At 45.0% G+C, this 21,230-nt stretch overlaps 1 protein-coding gene across 10 annotated transcripts in view; it reads right to left on the bottom strand.

Moving 5' to 3' along the window:
- LOC309852601 (zinc finger and SCAN domain-containing protein 18-like) overlaps positions 1–21,230 on the bottom strand; it is a 68,449-nt gene that overhangs the window by 46,155 nt on the left and 1,064 nt on the right. For 2 of the 10 annotated variants that reach the window (XM_082709591.1, XM_082709580.1), the window contains exon 1: positions 8,490–8,585. Coding sequence is in view for 1 of the 10 variants with exons in the window: in XM_082709579.1 (XP_082565705.1) it covers positions 8,490–8,528 (39 nt within the window). In the remaining 9 variants the exon portion in view is untranslated. The other 8 variants (XM_082709588.1, XM_082709587.1, XM_082709583.1 and 5 more) reach the window with 8 other exon arrangements.

Raw genomic sequence — 21,230 nt, 5'->3', positions numbered from 1 at the left:
AACCAAATCTGTTATCTGAAAACCAAGTCTGTTATTTGAAAGACATACTTTGGCAAGAGTGACCCAAGAAAAAGAGAAGGCACACATTAGCACTATCACTCATGGAAAGGGGATTTAACTAAGACACAGAAGAAAGTTACCAAAATGGCAACATTGGATTTACCCTAAGAATGTAAGGACTGTAAAACATTAGAATGTTTAGGGGCACCTGGATGGCTCAGTCATTAAGTGTCTGCTTTCAGCTCAGGTCAGGATCCCATGGTCCTGTGATAGAGCCCTGCATCAGGCTCTCTGCTCCTTCTCTTCCACTTCCCCTGCTTGTATTCCCTCTCTCACTGCATCTCTCCCTGTCAAATAAATCAAATCCTTAAAACAAACACACACACACACACACACACACACACACAAATTAGAATGTCTACTAATGTAACTCCCCATATCTTCTGAAAAAAGTAAAAAACATTCCCCTACACCATGTCTCAATAAACTAAGTAATTTGAGGAAATCTCACCCAAACTCATGACCAAACTGCTCTCAGATTCAAGTCGTAAACCCCCTTAACCTATATCAATAAATTCAGAAAGTGCTTTAAAAAAACTCAACTCTTGATGAAAATTTCTAACAATTAGGGACACAAGGAATCAAAGTAAACATCACACCTAATGTGAAAACACCTGCTATATCCACAGCATTCAACGCTGATATGGAGGGGCTAGGTGGGCAGTAGGACCATGTCCCAAAATGTTACTCCTGAACGTTTTGCATTCCTCACCTACAGAAAAGGCCTCCTAAGGCTGCCCTGCCACCATACTGCATGTTTCCCATACTGGGTCTCCTGAGTACACTGGGGCCTGGGTGGCCTGTGGAGGTCCCGTGAAGACAAGAGATAGAGAGCACCTTACTTCGGGTCTGTAGGGGAAGGATGCATTTGTGTTCTTAAAAGAAATGAGTCAGACATATATACACCAGGATATCACTTGGGGAAATTTTCTAGACACACATATTCTGCAAGTAATGCCCCAGCAAGACACCTACCAAAGCTGTGATCACGACTGTTGTGGGCACATGGAGAATGGGCCTTGAGGAGCAAAGGGAACACCCATTCAATCTATAATAGCTACCTCCTTTATTGCAGTACGAGTTAGACACCACTAAGAGAGTGAAAAGTTGGGCACCTGAGTGGCTCAGCTGGTTAAGAGACTGCCTTCAGCTCAGGTGACAATTGCCAGGGTCCTGGGATCAAGCCCCAAATTGGGCTCCTTGCTCAAAAGGGAGCTTGCTTCTCCTTCTCCCTCTCCCTTTATCTGCTACTCTGCCTGCCTGCGCGCGCTCTCCCTCTCGCTCTGTCAAATAAATGAATAAAATTATTTTAAAAAGTGAAATGTTGGGACGCCTGGGTGGCTCAGTTGGTTAAGCAGCTGCCTTCGGCTCAGGTCATGATCCCAGCGTCCTGGGATCGAGTCCCACATCGTCGGGCTCCTTGCTTGGCAGGGAGTCTGCTTCTCCCTCTGCCTCTGCCTGTGTTCGCTCTCTCTCCCTCTCTCTCTCTCTCTCTCTCTGACAAATAAATTAAAAATCTTTAAAACTTAAAAAAAGCCACCACGTCTGACTCACACGCCCTGTGGGGGAGGCAGACTGTGCCCCACACTCCCAGCGATGAGGAGTGGCACTTTGTGAGGGCCAAGTGGAGACTTGAACCTGGGGCCTCAGGCAGCACATCTTGAACCCTTTCACTCCACGGCTGCCTCCTAAGAGGGTGGCAGGGAGGCCGGACCCCGGGGTCCTCAGGCTGGGGGCCTTTCCGTCCGCCCGCTTTTCCCTCACTCCCTCTCCGGGAGAAGGAGCTGCTCGGGATTTTGGGGAGGGAGGGTTTCCGGGGCCCCTGGGCGGGTGCGGCTCACATTGCATTGTGTTTATGACCATGTAGCTCATATTGAAAATTAAAGTTTTTGGCTTTTCTAAAAAAAAAAAAAAAAAAAAGTGAAATGTTAACCCATCAAATGGGAGAAACTATTTACAAAGCATACGACTAATAATGGACTTATATATAGAAGATATAAAAAAAAACTCTAACAACTAAAAAACAAAACAACTCAAATTTTAAAAAGAGGCAATGGATGTGAACAGGCATTTCTCTAAAGAAGACATACAGATGGCCAATAAGCACATGAAAAGATGATCAATATCATGGTCATTGGAGAAATGCTAATCAAAACCACAGTGAGATACCACTTCATAACCATGAGTGTGGTCAATATAAAAAACAGACAATAACAGGGCACCAGGCTGGCTCAGTCAGTTGAGCGTCCGACTCTTGGTTTTGGCTCAGGCCATGATCTCAGGGTTGTGGGATCAAGCCCCACATATGCTGCTTGGGAGTCTGCTTGGGATTCTCCCCCTTTCTGTTTCCCTCCTCCTCTCCTCTGACCCTCTAAGATAGATAAATAAATAAACAAATAAATAAATAAAATCTTAAAAAAAAAAGTTTAAGATAGTTATGTTAAACTTTATCAACTCTATTCCTGGTTTTCTACTCAGGAAAAATGCAAACATATGTCCAACACATAAACTTGTACACGAATTACAAGTTGATAGCAGCACTATTCATGATAAACAAAAAGTAGAAACTCAAATAAAGGGGTGCCTAGGGGACGCCTGGGGGGCTCAGTGGGTTTAAGCCTCTGCCTTCAGCTCAGGTCATGATCTTAGGATCCAGCCCCGCACTGGGCTTTCTGCTCAGCAGGGAACCTGCTTCTCCCTCTCCCTCTCTCTACCTGCCTCTTTGCCTACTTGTGACCTCTGTCTGTCAAATAAATAAATAAAACATTTTAAAACAAAAAATGGGGGTGCCTAGGTGGCTCAGTGGGTTAAGCCTCTGCCTTCAGCTCAGGTCATGATCTTAGGGTCCTGGGATTGAGCCCCGCATCTGGCTCTCTGCTCAACAGGGAGCCTGCTTCCCCCTCCCCAACTCTGCCTGCCTCTCTGCCTACTTGTGATCTCTTTCTCTGTCAAATAAATAAATAAAATCTTTTTTTAAAAAAACCCACAAATAAATGTCCAACAACTGAAGAATGGCTCAACAAAAACACAGAAATCCACACAATGGAATACTGTTCAGCCACAAGAAGGAATTAATTACTAATAGATGGTCTAACAACATAGATGAACCTTAAAAACATTACCTCCGGTGAAAGAACATTGACACAAAAGACTACATTTTATATGATCTCATGAAATGTCCAGAACAGACAATCCCATATAGACAGTGGTTGTGGTTGCCAGGAGCTGGGAGTAAAGGGGAATGATTACTAATGGGTACATGGTTTCTTGCTGGCCTAATGAAAACATTTTGGAATTACACAGTGGTGATGGTTGCACAACTTTGTGAATATACTAAAAACCACGACTTGTGCACTTTGGATGAATCGTATGATATTATGAATTAAATCTCAATAAACCTGTAATAAGTAAATTTTCACCTTCAAGAATGATGCCAGTGATGCTAGACATAGTCTCTTTCACCCTGTATCAGAACTCTTGACCTTGATAGTACTTCCGGCAAGCATCTCAAAATCCGGGGAGGTGTTAGGTTGTCAGAAAGCTGCAGGCAGCCGGCAATACTAGATTTGCTACAAGGCTCAGGACCACATGATGTTCGAACACCCTGTGGACCAAAGTCCCTGCAGGTATCAACTCGGGATACCTTAGAACAGAACAATACTTCATGTACTACAAGACACTAAGAAAAAGGTGCCTTCATTCAAGAGAACCAAGCTAAAAAGAAATCAAGCTAATTCCCTGAATTTATGGAGTCATTGCCTATTCTACATCTCCTTGACAAAAACTGGCCATTCCAACTATACCCTCCATCAATGAGGGCCTGAGGGCCATAGTGAAATTACAGGGGAAAAAAGAGAGAGAGAGAGAGACAGACAGACAGACAGACCTGGGGCACCTGGATGGCTCAGTCAGTTAAGCATCTGCTTTTGGCTAAGGCCATGATCTCAGAATCCTGGGACTGAGTCCCATATCGGGCTCCCTGCTTAACAGGATGGAGTCTGCTCCTCCCTCTACCCCTCCTTCTTGCTTGTGCTCTCTTTCTCATGCACTCTCTCTCTCTAATATATAAATAAAGTCTTTTTTGGGGGGGGGGGAGAGCAAATGATCTCCAGTACACAGGAGAACATTAGAATAGGCTTTAGGGAAATAATATTAGGAAATTTAACATAGGAATTATACTGAATTTTGTTAATAAAGATTGTCTTAAAAATATCTCAGGTTGGGGCATCTGTCTGGCTCAGAAGAACACGCCGACTCTTGATTCTAGTGTTGTGAGTCAAGCCACACACTGGGTGCAGAGATTACATAAATAAATAAAACTTTAAAAAATAATATTGGTGCGCCTGGGTGGCTCAGTAGGTTAAGCCTCTGCCTTTGGCTCGGGTCACGGTCTCAGGGTACTGGCATTGAGCCCCGCATCCGACTCTCTGCTCAGCTGGGGGCCTGCTTCCCTTCTCTCTGCCTGCCTCTCTGGCTGCTTGTGATCTTTCTCTCTCTCTCTCTCTCTCTCTGTGAAATAAATAAATAAAATCTTTAAGAAAATAAATAAATATCTCAGATTATTGACTTCCTATATATTTATGCACTATTCCCTTTAGTAATATAATACAAAATTTACGCTGTAAAAAATTTACCTTGGTGCCATATACATATTTTGGGGGTTCCGTTTCACCCCAACTCTTCTTCTGAACCTGTCCTCAGATGTCTATCATACTACTTCTCTGAAGCCCCAGTACTCTCCCCAGCCTGTCCTTCTCTTCCTGTGGCCATCAAAGAAGGCAGTCTCCAAGGCCTTTCACACACTGAATGTTGCCCCAGCACAGGCTGAGACCTCAGGTCTAAGGAGTTATTTTCTGTCATAAATTGTCCTGATGCTGTTCCAGGCCAAATGCCAAGGGGTGACGGATCCTCCACCTGTGACTAAGTTCCAACTCATCTCAACAGCCTGGGCTGCCTTAATGCATCTGTACTTAGAATCTGCTTTCAGCAAAGTAAGGTCTGTCTCCCTTTTCCATGCAATACAGCTGGTCTGGGTCCAACCCCAGCCCTCATAGTTCCAGCAGCATCCACATACACACCCCGTTCAGTTTCACTGAGGACAGTAACTTATTCCTGCCCTGTTTGTCTTAATTCAAACCTTCAGCATTGGACTGCTTCTTATGTCTTCTAAGATATTGTGCCCAAGCATTTAAATAAAGAAACACATATTTTTACACAAATGCCTTTCCTGTATTGTTTTTTTAACATTTTATTTATTTGAGAGAGTGAGTGAGTGAGAGAGAGCAAGAGAGCAGCTGGGGAGAAGCAGAAGGAGAGGGAGAGTTAGACTCTTCACTGACAGGGAGCCCGATGATGGGCTCAATACTGGGACTACAGGATCATGACCTGAGCCAAAGACAGATGCTTAACCCACTGAGCCACCCAGGAGTCCCTGCCTTTCCTTTTATTGATTCTTTTCATGCATGTAAGACCTTAGCAATTTTAAGTTACATGGATGTTTAATATTATCTATATAATTTCTTTTATACATATTCCAGAATAGTAAAACACACAGTGGAACCACATAGGGCTCCCTGCTCAGCAGAGAGCCTGCTTCTCTCTCCCCCTCTCCCTGCCATTCTGCTTACTTGTGCTCTCCATTTCTCTGTCAAATAAATAAATAAAATCTTAAAAAAGAAAATAAAAATTTTATGTATTTATTTGACAGAGGGAGAGAACGCATGGGCTCACAAGCAGGGGGAGCAGCAGCACAGGGAGAGGGAGAAGCAGGCTCCCTTCTGAGCAAGGAGCAGATGCCAGGCTGGGTTTAATGTCTGTCTGCCTTAGGCTCAGGTCATGATCCCAGGTCCCTGGGATGGAGCACTATCAGGCTCCCTGCTCAGAGGGGAACCTACTTTTCCTTCTCCCTCTACCTATCTCCTCCACTCATGCTCTCTCCCCAATAAATAAAATCTTTTTTTTTTAAGATTTTATTTATTTGTATGAGAGAGAGAGAGAGAGAGAGCACATGCACGAGCACACAAGCAAGGGAGCAGCAGAGAGAGAGGGAGAAGCAGGCTCTCCATAGAGCAGCAGATCAATAACCCGTTTAATAAAGGGGCAAAGGTCTGAATTGGTAATTCTCCCAAGAAATATATAAATGGCCAAATAAACACTATGAAAAGATGCTCAACACCAGTAACTATTAGGAAATGCATATCAATACCACATTGAGCTACCGCTTCACATCCAGTAGGATAGCTGTAATAGGTTTCATCCCTAGGTTGTTATCCAAGAGAAATGAAAACACACATCTACCAAAAAATAAAAAATTTTAAAAAGCATACATCAGGGGCACCTGGGTGGCTCAGTGGGTTAAAGCCTCTGCCTTTGGCTCAGGTCATGATCCCAGGGTCCTGGGATTGAGCCCTGCATTGGGCTGTCTACTCCGCGGAGAGCCTGCTTCCTCCTCTCTCTCTCTGCCTGCCTCTCTGCCTACTTGTGATCTCTGTCTGTCAAATAAATAAATAAAATCTTTTAAAATTTTTTTTAAAAAAGCATACATCAATCTTTACAGAAGCATTATTCACAATATCCAAAAAGTGGAAGCAACTCAAATGTCCATCTACTGATGAACTGATAAACAAAATGAGGTACACCAATCAACGAAACATTTCTCATCCATAAAAATAAGCTAGGTACTGATAGATGCTACTCTCCTACACAGATGATCAAGGAAAGCCCCCAAAAGGACTATTTATTGAATGGTCATTTATTTGAAATGTCTAGAATAGGCAAATGCATAGAGACATAAAGTATATTAATTACTGTCTAGAGGTTGGAGGGATAAAAGATGAGGACTGACTGCTAATGGGCATAGGTTTTGTTTTTTGGGGGGTGATGAAAATATTTTAAAAATTGGGGGCACCTGGGTGGCTCAGTCGCCGGGCGTCTGTCTTTGGCTCAGGTCATGATCCCAGGGTCCTGAGATTGAGTTCTGCCTTGGGCTCCTTGCTCAGCGGGAAGACTGCTTCTCCCTCTCCCACTCCCCCTGCTTGTGAGCCCATGTGTTCTCTCCCTCTGTCGCTGTGTCTCTACCAGATAAATGAATAAAATAAAAAAAAAAATTTAAAAATTGATAGCAGTGATATATGCACAACCTAGTGAGTATACTTAAAAACACTGACTTGTATACCTTAAATGATGAATGGTATACTATATAAACTATATCTCAATAAAGCTCTTTTCTGGGGCGCCTGGGTGGCTCAGTGGGTTGGGTCTCTGCCTTTGGCTGGGGTCGTGATCTCAGGGTTTTGGAATCGTGTTCCACGTTGGGCGCTCTGCTCAGCGGGGAGCCTCCCCTCACCCTGCCCGCCTCTCTACCTACTTGTGATCTCTCTTCTGTCAAATAAATAAACAGAATCTTTTAAAAAGAAATAAAGCTCTTTTCTTTTTCTTTTTTTTTCTTCCATGCTCCGCCCCAACCCCCGTTTTCTTTACTGGCAAAGAATAACGGGCCTTTCTGAGGTGACAGTAATTTTGATAAAGCTTTGGGTTCTATTTGTCAAAACTCATCCGGTGGTACAATGAAGATCTACGCATTTCACCGTTTCACTCTAAGTCAGTTTTGCCTCAAATTTTTCGAAGAGCAATAATAAGGTGCTTGAGGGGGGCGCTCTGTGAAATCTGCAACTCACTTTAAATGTTCCCCCAAAAGATGAATGGATGGTTGAAAAGACGGAAAGGGGAATACGTGGGATAAAGCAAGCAGAGCAGATCTTAACGGGTCGCAGGAAGTCGCACAAGACGTCAGCTTCTCTGTATGTACGAACACTTTCTCCACGAACCAGTGCGGGAAGAGGAGTCGGGAAAGCGAAACGACACGAAGGAACAGTAAAGCCGGACACCCACGAAACGGGTGGGGAAACGCGGCCCGAGCTGGCTGGGCAGCTCTTAGGTGGAGGAAAACCGGGATCTCACCCCTGCGGGGCTCCGCGGTAAACAGCACAGTCCGCCGGCGCAAGGTGGTCACTCGGGCCTGAGACCCAACGACCGGGACCCACCGGCTCCCGGCAGAAGCGCGGCCGGGCCAGGACATCCGGCAGCCCGGGCTGAACTGTCCCTGCGGAAGGACCGGCCGGATGCGAACGCGGAACCCCGGAGCGACGCGCAAGAAAGAACAGAAGCGTCCTCACCCCCGCCGGGTGCGTCCACACCCGCGGCAGACGTTGCGTCCTTCGTCGCCGGGGCAGTCGCGCCCCGGGCCGACCGGCGCCTCTGCGAGCCGGACGCGCCCACTGCCCTCGTGAAACCGCCCGCGGACGCGCACGCACACGCCACATCAGGATTCGGCGGACCTCTCCCCGCCTCAGCACGCCCCGCTACATACACACACCACCTTCCCCAGGGAGTGTGAAGAACCGAGAGGTCCACGGCACGGGGGTACTCACCTCAGGCGGGAAGGCAGACGAGCGCGAGGCGGCGGCCATGTTTGGGGCGGCTACGCGTGCGCGCGCCGGGACCCGGATGTGCGCGCCCAGGAGCCTCCGCGGCTGCGACCTCCGCGGGCCGTGGAAACGGGTGTGTGCGATGTGCCGCCGATCGTGGACACCACGGCCGGTGTACCCCTCCGCCTGGGCCCCGGCCGCCCCGGGTCTGCACCTCGCTCATCCTTGACCCCAGCAGCGCGGGTCGGGGGAGAGAGTTCTCCGGCAGAACCGTCCCTACTCCCCTTTTTACTTATTGACCCGAATATTTATTGAAATCAATACGGGCTCACGGGTAATTTTTTTCTCCTATGGTTTTAATCTGACGCCATCATGATTGTGCAGCCTTATGTTTATTTACAGGATATTTTATAATTTTAAATAATTTAATGTAATTTAATTCTATAGTTATAATTTAATTAATACAACTTAATAATTTTAAAATAAACTCTATACCATAATAGGTACCATAATTCTATACCATATACTATAATTTATACCATAATTTATCATTTATTTAAAATTTGCCAATTATTAATTTATCCTTTATTAATTTATCATTTATTTCTGAGAAAGATAAGTTAAAAATTCAGGTAAGTACATCTCATTATTCGTTGACAATATAATTATTTCCTTAGAACAAACTACACAATTTTGAATAAGACAGCTAAGTAAGGATTTTAGATAGAATATTAATAAAAATCAGTAAATACATTATGGAAAATATATATTGGTAACAAGCAGAAAATATGCTTTGAAAAGAAATACTTGTTCTCAATTTTATGTACATATGTGTAATTATTTATTATGTGTAATTAATAATTCCAATAACAATTTAGATTGATGGCTGACCCACTGGATGGCTCAGTGGGTTAGGCCTCTACCTTCTACACAGGTCTTGATCTCAGGGTCTTGGGATCGAGACCCGCATTGGGCTCTCTGCTCAGCAAGGAGCCTGCTTCCCCCTCTCCCTCTGCCTGCCTCTCTGCCTACTTGTGATCTCTATCTGTGAAATAAATAAATAAAATCTTTAAAAAAAAAAGAAAGAAAGTAATACTCATATTCCCACCATCCAGCAGTAACATTGGGGAAGAATGTGCGAGACCCTAGAGTAGCCCCAGCAGGGTTTGAGACTCAGGGTCCTAGGTCGGGATCCTCCAGCACAGCCTGGGAAAGCATGAGGAGACTCAGAATCTCCACCAATGTATTTTTTTATTCTAAAGGGCAAAACAGTACCTTGACAATGGAGAACACTGGCAGGCACCACCTTAACCATCACTTCAATGAAATTCTTGTCAAAAATGCATTGTCTCAATCTAATCAAGAAAAGCACCAAAGCCAAACTGAGCGACATTACCAAAAATAACTGAGCAGTACTATGTAGAAGGATCAGGGTCATGAAAGCGAAGGAAAGACGAAGGAATTGTCACCAATTGGAAAAGACTAAGGAGATACCACAAATAAATGCAATGTGGGATCCTGGAACAAAAGTGGACGTTTGGGGAAAAACAGAATTCAAGTTTGTACTTCAGTCATTAACAGTGAACCAGTGATCATTTCTTAGTTGTTTATTTTATTTTTAGACTTTTATTTGAGAGAGAGAGCATAAGCAGGGGGAGCAGCAGGCCCTGGCTGAGGAGAGCCTGAAATAGGCTCCATCCCAGGACTGCTCAGGAGATCAGGACATGAGCAGAAGGCAGATGCTTAACTGAGTCACTCAGGTGCCCCACCTAGTTGTTGTTTTTAAAGTTATTTCTACACCCAACATGGGGGACTCAGACGTTGAGAGCAGGAATTGCGAACTCTTGCCACTAGAGCCATCCAGGCACCCTGGTAGTTTCCTCAGTTTGGTAAGTATGTCATGGCTACCTAAAATGTTAGCATTAGGGGAAGCTGGTTAAAGGTCTATGAAAGTCTATTATTTGCAGCTTTTCTATGTTAAAAAGAAAACCACAGGGGAACCTGGCTGGCTCAGTCAGTGGAGCATGTGACTCTTGATCTTGAATTTGTGAGTTTCAGCCGCACTATGGAAGTAGAGATTACTTAATAAAAATGTTTTAAGGGGCGCCTGGGTGGCTCAGTGTATTAAGCCGCTGCCTTCAGCTCAGGTCACTATCCCAGGGTCCTGGAATGGAGCCAGGCATCAGGCTCTCTGCTCAGCAGGGAGCCTGCTACCCCTGTGTCTCTGCCTGCCTCTCTGCCTACTTGTGATCTCTGTTAAATAAAATCTTTAAAAAATATATTTTATTTTTGAGTTGTGTATTTGTGATAACTCCTTCCAGAATTGAGAAAAGGCCTCCCAGGGACCCTGGAGGACACAGAAAAGGAGGTTCTCTTCCAGAGGGAAGAAGCAGGGCAAACAAAATAAAACAAACCCCGCCTAATCACTAAACTCTACCTCTGAAACTAATAATACACTATATATTGATTTTAAATTCAAACAAACAAACAAACAAACAAAAGTCTGCTCTGTGGTCAGGACAGGATTTTTAAAGAGCCGTACACTGGAATCTGCCTTTTCCATTGAGAATCTGGTCCCTGTTCACCACTGTACATGGGGAGTGGGGGTGGGGCTCAGAACTTGCTCTTTAGCTTCAAGGTCAGTGGATCCCAAGGACTCTAGGGCCCTCAGCAGTCTCTTGTGACTGGACAGGAACTGAGCTACCCCCTGGGAGGGGAACGCAGTATGTGTAGGATGTACAGATATACAGGGGCCAGAGAGGTCTGCTCCAGTGCCTCCCCTCCTCCAGAAGACGGACGTCTTGCTGGGAAGCGAGGTTGGATCTGCGAAAGGCTCTGTCCAGACAGCGTATCTGGGAGAAGACACCCCAGTGACAGCCAGCAGCAGCCACCTGGCCCCACTGAAACCACCCGCGACCCTGCCCGGGGTCCTCCCGGCAGCCCCACCGCCGCCTCAGCCCTAGCGCTAATCGCGCAGCTTTCCCACCAACAGCAAGATAGACGCCAGGATCTCCACCACTTCCCAGTCGCAACGCTACCGCCCACCCCTGCCGGAGCAGGTGCACCCGCTTCCGGTTCTCCGCTACGCGTGCGTACTCCACCGTCGCCTACATCTCCCAGAGGCGGAGGGACGCGTCGCAACGCCTTTTCCTGTAGGTTGCATTGGCTGCGGCGGCGGCGCCCTCTATTGGCGATAAGAGGAGACGACAGCGGATCCTGGAATGTTAAGATCCTCGGGGCGTTCACGAAGGATTCCGATCGCGACGCTCTAAGGTGACCCCACAAGTAAAAGGGAAACTCATCTGCTGAGTTCAGCCTCGAGCACAGGCAAACAAGAGCCTGAAATCCACCGCAGCCTCATTGGATTCCCCTTGGCCGACTACACGCGGAGCACCCAGCCGGCCTGTAGGGGCGGTAGAGACCTTTTCCTGGTGACTGAAATGTACTTTGGGCTCTTACTATTTTTAATATAAGGAAAAGTCAGTGGCTTGGAGACGATCTGTCTAGGAACGAATGAGCGGTAACTCCCTCAGCCAGAGATATGTGAACCTCAGAAAATATTGCATTTATTGGATTTACTTTTCCTCAACATTCTGTTTACAACATTTTCGGATATTCAGATAACGAGATTGTGTGAGCAGCCGTGTACCCTGCTCCTAAATTAGACAATATACATTTGACAATGTATTTTATCACTGTACACATCTGATAATAATCAAGTGGGATTAAGAGTGACTGGATTTAAACAGACACAACCTGTGCCTCAGATTAGCACAGATGCTTCCCAGCTCCCTAACCCAAGTAAAAAGACCCCAGCTCTCTAAGACTTACCATCATCTGCAAATCAGAGTAATTAGAAAACTGTGAGAAGAGTATACTGCTCATACCTGTGCGCTCGACACACACTAAACCCTCAATGTAAATTCACTATTGTTTAATTACTAAGGTCTTTTAAAGAAGAACTTCTAGAAGTGCAACTTCTAAATGCCGGGGGATGGATGGATGGAGATATAGATATAGATATAGATATATCTATATATCTATATCTATATATATATATATATATTTTTTTTTTTTTTAACAGAGACATAGCGAGAGAGGGTACACAAGCAGGGGGAGTAGGAGAAGGAGAAGAACGCCTCCCGTTGAACCGGGAACCAGACGCTGGCTCCATCCCACCACCTCAGGATCACAACCTGAGCGGAAGGCAGACGCTTAAGGACTGAGCCACCCAGGCGCCCCATAGCATAGTATAAACATTTTAAATACTTTCATGTTTTATGAAATCTCCCTTCATACTTTTCGCACCCACATTGGCCAGCAGGTGTTTCTGAAGTCAGGTCTTAGGGACCAACAATAGAAATGGGGGGGGGGCGCCTGGGTGGCTCAGTGGGTTAAAGCCTCTGCCTTTGGCCCAGGTCGTGATCCCAGAGTCCCGGGATTTAGCCCCACATTGGTCTCTCTGCTCAGTGGGGAACCTGCTTCCCTTCCTCTCTCTGCTTGCCTGTCAACCTGTGGTCTCTGTCTGTCAAATAAATAAATAAAATCTTTAAAAAAAGAATAGAAAGAAATGAGGCGGGACCAGAAATCAAAGGCAAGGATATATTGGGGTGACAGCTCAAATGAAGGAAGACAGCACTGACACAGGACAACTAAATTCACCAGTCCTAGCTGTGGAGAGGCCCTGCTTATATAAAGTGCCGCCCTGCTAGGTCTCCTCCTCAGGCCCAATATGCTAACGGTGGAAAGGGGGGAAATGATGCATTCTGATTGGTAGATACTGGCAGTCAACTCAGGCAACTCGTTGGTGCTTTTTGGAGTCAGGGTCCTCTGTTTTAAGTCTGGGTTGTATATGGGGTTGGTCATATCCTGGCTGCACCCCGGTTCTGCTCTTTGGTAGAAGCGCCTAACAGTAACAAAGCGCCCAGGTACACAGCGTTTTTCACCTGGACTTGCGCCTGTTTCTATTGTTGCTCTTGCTGTATAACAAGCTACCATAAATTTAATAGCTTAAAACAACATGCGTTTATTTTCTCATTGCTCCTGTGAGTCAGAAGTCTGGCAAGGCTTAGCTGGGTCCTCTGTCTTCGGGTCTCCAAAGGTAGCAGTCAAGGTGGCAGCGGGCTGCATTCTCATCAATAAACTTAATGTGTAAGAACCTGCTTCCAAGCTCATTCAGATTGTGACTAAATACATTTCCTTGCAGCTGTAGAGCTCACAGCAGCTTGCCTCTTCCAAGCCAGCAGGAGAGTGTCCTGGGCACCTGGGTGGTACAGTAGGTTAAGTGTCTGCGTTAGGTTCAAGTCGTGATCCCAGTTTCCTAGGTTGGAGTCCCGCATCTGGCTCTCTGCTCAGCGGGGAGCCTGCTTCTCTCTCCCTCTGCCTGCTGCTCTGCCTACTTGCGATCTTTCTTTCTGTGTCAAATAAATAAATAAAATCTTAAAAAAAATGGATAGAGTCTCTTAACACTCTTTTCAAGACTTCACACTGGCCAAATCAGGCCGACCCACAAGAATCTCCCATTTGATTCAATTAAATCAACTAATCTGTAACCTTAATTGCATCTTCCAAATCCCGTCGTCTTTCATACAAGCTAAACTACTCATGGTGTCACATCGTTAGTTTCTGTTTTATCCTCCTGTAATTTCCCCTCCCTTCCCTATTCTACCTGCCTCAAATGGGTTAGTGGGGAATAACACCGATGAGAGACAAAAAGACTAAAAAGGGGAGGAACCACAGTGCCGCCCAGCAGTGGGCTCCAGAGAAGAGACTGCTGGTTACAGGAGCGTCATGTTAAATGCAAACATTCAGGCTTTTGGAACATGGCCTTACTCGCTTAGTGGCCAGGGCTGCTAGGAAAGGAGCATGACCTTGGCTCCTGGAGGAACTCACCGCTTATGATGGCAGGCCCCTCCTTAAAGGGGAACTCTGGCAGCAGCCAAACCAAGTCTCTATCCGTGGCACCTTCTCCTCTGTTGATACAGGTGTCCCCTTTTTTTTTTTTAAGATTTTATTTATTTATTTGACAGAGATCACAGGTAGGCAGAGAGGCAGGCAGAGAGAGAGGGGAAGAAGGCTCCCCACTGAGCAGAGAGCCCAATAATTCGGGGCTTGATCCCAGAACCCTGAAATCATGACCTGAGCTGAAGGCAGAGGTCTAATCCACTGAGCCACCCAGGTGCCCCACAGGTGTTCCTTTTAAGACTAGATTCCTTCATTCAGTTCACAAGGCCATGCCCCTTGGCTACGGCAGTTCTAGCCCCTTGGTGTGTGTGGCCTCTGATCTTTCAATTCCTAGACATCCTAGATTTCCATGAGGCACAGAAATCACAGTACCCAGGGTCAAAGCTATCTTTAGGGGACCACAAAAATGGTATTTTGGGGGGTGACTAGGTGGCTCAGTTGGTTGAGCATCTGCCTTTGGCTCAGGTCATGATCCCAGGATCCTGGGATCAAGCCCCACATCGGGCTCCCTGCTCAGCAGGAAGCCAGCTTCTCCCTCTCCCCTCCCCCTGCTTGTATTCCCTCTCTTGCTGTGTCTCTGTCAAATAAATAATATCTTTTTTTTTTAAAAAGATAGCCAACTATATTAGGCCTGGATGCTGCAAGTTTGCTGACTCCTAGCTTAAAACACCAAACATTTGATATTGTCACAGTTTCTGTGGGTCAGGAATTTAGGAGCAACTTAACTGGGTGATTCTTCCTCAAGGTCTCTCATGAGGCTATAATCAAGATATTGTCTGGGGGCTGTGGTCACGTGAGGCTTAACTGTAATGGAGGATACATTTTACAAGTTTTCTTTAAAAAAATTTTTTTTAATTTATTTATTTGTCAGAGAGAGAGGGAGAGAGAGCGAGCACAGGCAGACAGAATGGCAGGCAGAGGCAGAGGGAGAAGCAGGCTCCCTGCCAAGCAAGGAGCCCGATGTGGGACTCGATCCCAGGACGCTGGGATCATGACCTGAGCCGAAGGCAGCTGCCTAACCAACTGAGCCACCCAGGCGTCCCACATTTTACAAGTTTATTTATGTAGTTGTTGGCAAGAGGCCTTAGATCATCATTGCTTGAGCCTCTGTACATGGCTGCTTGAGTGTCCTCATAACATTCCTCCAGAATGAGGAGAGAGAAACAAGTCAAGACTAAAGCCACAGTGTCTTTTACAATCTACTCTTGGAAGGGATGTACCATCACTTCTACCACATTCTATGAGTTACACAGACCAATCCTGGCACAGTGCAGGAGGGAACCACAGGACAGTGTGAATTCCAGGAATGGGGAATCACCAGAGGCCATCTTGGAAGCTGCGTACAACAAAGCATTTATTTATTTTCCTTCTACTTGATCTCTTGTGAAACATAGTACTTATCAGGAAACACTGATTCAGGACAGAGGCTGCAATAATAATGAATTTGGGGGAAAAGCTGATTAGAACTTGACCCTTCTTCCATTATGCAATGATATCAGAGAAGTCATACGCAAGAGAGATCATATAAATGTAATGAATGTAGAGAAGCTCAAACAGAGCTCAACCCTTTTAACTGAGAGCAAATTCACTCAGGAGACAAACTTCACAAATGTGTTGAGTGTGGGAGACTTTTCACTGAGAAATACTGCCTTTCATAGGTTTCAGAATTCATACAGGATAAAAACCTTATAAATGTATAAACACCAATGAGCCATTACTCAGTACGAGAGAATTTATACTTAAAGAAAACTTTATATTTGCAGTAAGTTCAGGAAATAATTTTCAAGGATGGACTGCTTTACTCTACAACTAATAATTTATAAAGAAGGGAAACACTACAATGCAATCGTTCAGGAAAAAATTCATGCTTTTCTCATTCTTTTCTCAACACCACAGAATTCACGCTGGAGAGAAACCTATGGAGATACTCATTTTAGAAAAGGCTTTAAACATAGCACTTATGTTGCTATATCAGAGAACTCATACTGGGAAAACCCGTGTATATGTAATCAACGTGGACCAGCCTTCAGGAGGTGTTCTCACTTTTTCAACACAAGAGGACTCATACTAGAGAACACTAGGAATAAAGTCAATGTCGGCAGGCTTTCAACTATGGCTTTCACCTTAGTTGACCCTGGGAAATTCATACAGATTTGAGAAACTCATTGATTGTAATCAATATGGAAAAGCTGTTAGTTGGAGTTCCATTTCATTTAACATCAGACATAAACCACAAAGGAGGCAGAATCCACAAAGTGACAGAGGATGAGGCCATGGGCCAAGGAATGCACGAAGTCTCTACAATGGAAAGGACAAGCAAACGGATTCTCCCCTACAGCCTCTGAAAGGACTGTATTTCTTCCAATGTCTTCATTTTAGCCCATTAAGACCCATTTGGCCTTTTTATTTTATTTTAGAGAGAGCAGAGAAAGAGAGAACACAAGTTGGGGGAGGGACAGAGACAGAGGGAGAAGCAGACTTCCCCCTGAGCAGGGAGCCAGATGTGGGGTTTGATTCCAGAACCCTGCAGATCATGACCTGGGCCAAAGGCAGGTGCTTGACTGAGTCACTCAGGCACTCATATTTTGGTCTTCTGACCTCCAGAGCTTTGGATGAAAAATTTGTGTTGTTTTAGGCCACTAAATTTGTCGTAATTTGTTAAAGTAGCACAAGAAACAAATATACCCCCCGATGCCGAAATTTTCAGCCAAATGTTGTATGGCTCCATGTAGTGCTTGAAACTGTGATAACCACTTTGAGACCATGGGGACACAAGCCTTAGGAATAACCAAGACAGTACACTACAAGGGACAGTACCTGGCTAAAGGTGATAGTCGAGCCCAGGAACTATCCCTGGAAGCCCTTTGCCTCTGGATTATGCAGTGTCAGATAATGAATGGTGGCATATTCTGTTACCTGGAAGAGAAAACCCACAAATTTCTTTATTGTAACCCTTTCTCACTCCCAACCAGCTTCTGCTTTCAAGGCTCTTCCTTAGTCATGCTGAACCATGATTTAGGGGGAGAAGTAGCTATCATAGGTAATCAAGTTCTGCAGGCTTGGGTTGACCCGTGCTCATTTGATTTAGAGCCAATCCTCAGGAAGTGGACACCCCACAAAGAGCACAAATCCACCACAATCAGCAGGAAGGGCCAATCCTCTCAGCTTCAGTCTCACAGGCATAGCCAAGGGGCTACAGAGAAGGCAGAGAGACATTTCAGAGATCCAAAGGTACTAGGTGAAAACACAGAGCAGCTCCAGGCTGAGATGGTGGCTTGATCAAATTACACATACACACATGAGTAGTCTCTCCCTCATGTCCCTTTTCATAGTAGGTGACATAAGAATGCTTGAAACAAACCATATGCCTTTATCTAAAAATGTGCCAACTTGCTGAACCATAAAATGAGTCTCCCACCACCACCATAAAAAAATGTCCTGTGATGGGGCACCTAGCTGGCCCAGTGGGTTAAAGCCTCTGCCTTTGGATCAGGTCATGATCCCAGGGTCCTGGAATGGAGCCCCGCATCAGGCTCTCGGCTCAATGGGGAGCCTGCTTCCACCTCTCTTTCTCTGCCTGCCTTTCTGCCTACAAGTGATCTCTGCCTGTCAAGTAAATAAATTATAAATCTTGAAAAAAAATAAATTTACTGGCAAAAAAACAAGGACTTTTTAAATTTTATTTTTTTAAAGATTTTATTTATTTGACAGAGAAATCACAAGTAGGCAGAGAGGTAGGCAGAAAGAGAGGGGGGAAGCAGGCTCCCCACTGAGCAGTGAGCCCTATGCTAGGGCCCAATCCCAGGACCTCAGGACCATGACCGGAGCTGAAGGTAGAGGTTTTAACCCACTGAGCCACCCAGGTGCCACACAAGGGACATTTTTGAAGTAGTAGTTTCTGGGACCATTTCTCCTTAAGATGAGTTTGAATCCATCTTGATTTTTCTTTTCTTTTTTTCAATATTTATTTATTTATTTATTTATTTATTTGAGAAAGAGAGTGGGGAGGGAAAGGGAGAATTAAGCAATCTCCACTCTGAGCATGGAGCCCATTTTAGGACTCCATGCAGAGATCCATGACCCTGAGATCATGACCCAAGCAGAAACCAAGATTCGAATGCTTAACTGACTGCACTACCCAACACACCAACCTTGATTGTTCTTGTGAAGAACTAGTCAGTTCCTTCCCTCACATTTTGAGGAAGAAGGAAATACAGAGTAAAGTCCAAGGTCCAGGATCCCAACAGGCCCTGCTATAATCCTGTTTCCTCTTGAATTGAACCTAGTGATCATTTGGGATTTATAATTGGACTTCCCATCCTGAAATATGATAAGCGGTTTTTAAAATGTAAGTTTACTTGTAACTCTTTCCAGAAACTTATTTTACTATAGGTCCCCTGCATTTCCCAACAAATTAATCCCAGATATTTTATGTACATTTATTTATATAGTATTACTATTTACATGGTAATAATTTATAGGTAAAATGCTAATTCATTCCTGCTTCTCCAACCTTAAGTTTTAAAGGTCTGAGGAATTCTGAGAAGTGGCCTAAAGGCCTGTGTTTCTTCTTTTTTTTAAGTGACTTTTAAACATGTGCTCCCCTTTGCATGAAACAATCTGAGATGCTCTGTGTGATGAAAAAAGAAAAGAGAATGGTGAGTGGAGATCAAATCGGGTCCATGATTGAGTCTCATGGCAGGTTTAAGACTCAAATGAATGCCACTAGCTGCCATAGAGATTTGGCCAATATACAGTTCTATATCTCTTATTCTTAGTCATATGTTGTTTAAATTAAATCAGTAGAATACCAAGGAAGCATAAGGAAGAATGCTAATATATTTCAATAATACATATGTCTTTGACTATACGGGGTATATGAAGAGAGGAAAAGTACAAATTAAACTTTGGTATGGAATGAAACAAGTATTATTGCTAATCCAGCCATTTTTACATAACCCAAATGCCCTTTCTGCAGTTCTTTTTTTTTTTTTTTAAAGATTTTATTTATTTACTTGAGAGAGAGACAGTGAGAGAGAGCATGAGCGAGGAGAAGGTCAGAGAGAGAAGCAGACTCCCCATGGAGCTGGGAGTCTGATGCGGGACTCGATCCCGCGACTCCAGGATCATGACCTGAGCCGAAGGCAGTCATCCAACCAACTGAGCCACCCAGGCGTCCCCCTTTCTGCAGTTCTAAATTCCCAAATCTTTGCTAATCAAGATTCTTCCTCTATCATGTATCTGCCAAATTTATCAGAAATAACCAGGGTATGTACACATTGTCTTTCTCCAGCTTAGGGTGACTCTTCATGTATTTTGCTACAGCTATATGTATATAAAGCCAGATGTTGCCTCAGACCTGCTCAGCTTGTTACATACAGTGTGGTGAATGCACCCTACCACCCTGCTAAAACCCTTGTGGGTTGCAAACTAGTTCTGGCCCTGAAGGTTTGAATGAAGGATTGGGGCCCTGAGTGCAAACAGGATGCATAACATTTTTGATATATTACATGCATAATAGTTAACATTTGTTCAGAAATGCTCTAACACGGGGTGCCTGGGTGGCTCAGTCATTAAGGGTCTGCCTTTGGCTCAGGTCATGATCTGGGGGTCCTGGGATCGAGCCCGCCATATGGACGTTGTTAAAGTTCACCATCAAACTTGTTGGTGAACCACAACAAGCATCCCTAGTCACATCCAAAATAAAGCAATAATAACATGACTAATTAATGTGGCTCTGTTGCATTACCTAGGGCTTTACAACATCAATTTTTTAAGTCAAAATATGGAAAGGGAAGAAGCCAAATTACCTATGGAATGTGGATGGTGTTTTATCCACAGTAGCCTCAGAAAAATCCAAGGATACTGTTAAAATGAAAAACATCTGTATGGTCTCTGAGTAAATACTAATCAAAATCAAGACTGTTTAATTGCAACAAATAAGATAAACAATGAGCAGCCTGCAAATGGCTGCTCTCCACAGTGACCATAAAAATTAACAGCTCCAGGAACAAGTGTGGTAGCCAGCAGGCAGGATGACCCAAAGGGATGCACAGGGCTGCTCAAATCTGCTAGGAAACTCCAAGAGGACAGTATGTCAGGTCCTGGGCCCAAGAATGATAGGAGAGCCCCAAGAACATCAGCGCCTGGGCCCTGAGGAAGACAAGACCACAGTATGCCCTGGGACCTAAGGAAGATGCATGAACACCAGATACTGGACTCTGAGGAAGATAGGAGACTATCTGGTCCTTGGCTCCCAAGGAAGACGAGAACACACTGGGCCCACACTGAGCACACATCAGATCTGCACAGTGGCAGACCCCTCATTTCCTGACACAGGCACCCCGCTCACAGAGGAGGAGGCTCTACCAAGGATCTTACCCACCTCACTCCTCCTCCCTGACAAAGATTCTTTGCTTACCCACCCATTAGTCAGGCTCCCCTGAAGCGCTCCCTAACAGACAAGGCCCATCCACGTGCCTCCTCCTAGGACCTAGTTTTAGTAAGAATCCTGCTAAGTCAGTTTAACAAGACTTCTCTACCTTCGAAACCGATCGAACTTCTCATACCCACTGTTGCCCTCAGCTGGCATCTGATCACCCCCACCTGCCTTCAGCGAGAATCTTAATGGGTTGCTTCAGCCAGCAGCCCCCAGACTGTCATTTTCTTTTCTTTTTTAAGATTTTATTTACTTATTTGACAGAGAGAGATCACAAGCAGACGGAGAGGCAGGCGGGGAGAGAGAGAGAGAGAGACGGAAGCAGGCTCCCCGCTGAGCAG

Source organism: Mustela nivalis (assembly GCF_964662115.1).
Source record: "Mustela nivalis genome assembly, chromosome: 18".
Taxonomy (NCBI): Eukaryota; Metazoa; Chordata; class Mammalia; order Carnivora; family Mustelidae; genus Mustela; species Mustela nivalis.
This window is presented reverse-complemented; position numbering and strand designations above follow the sequence as displayed.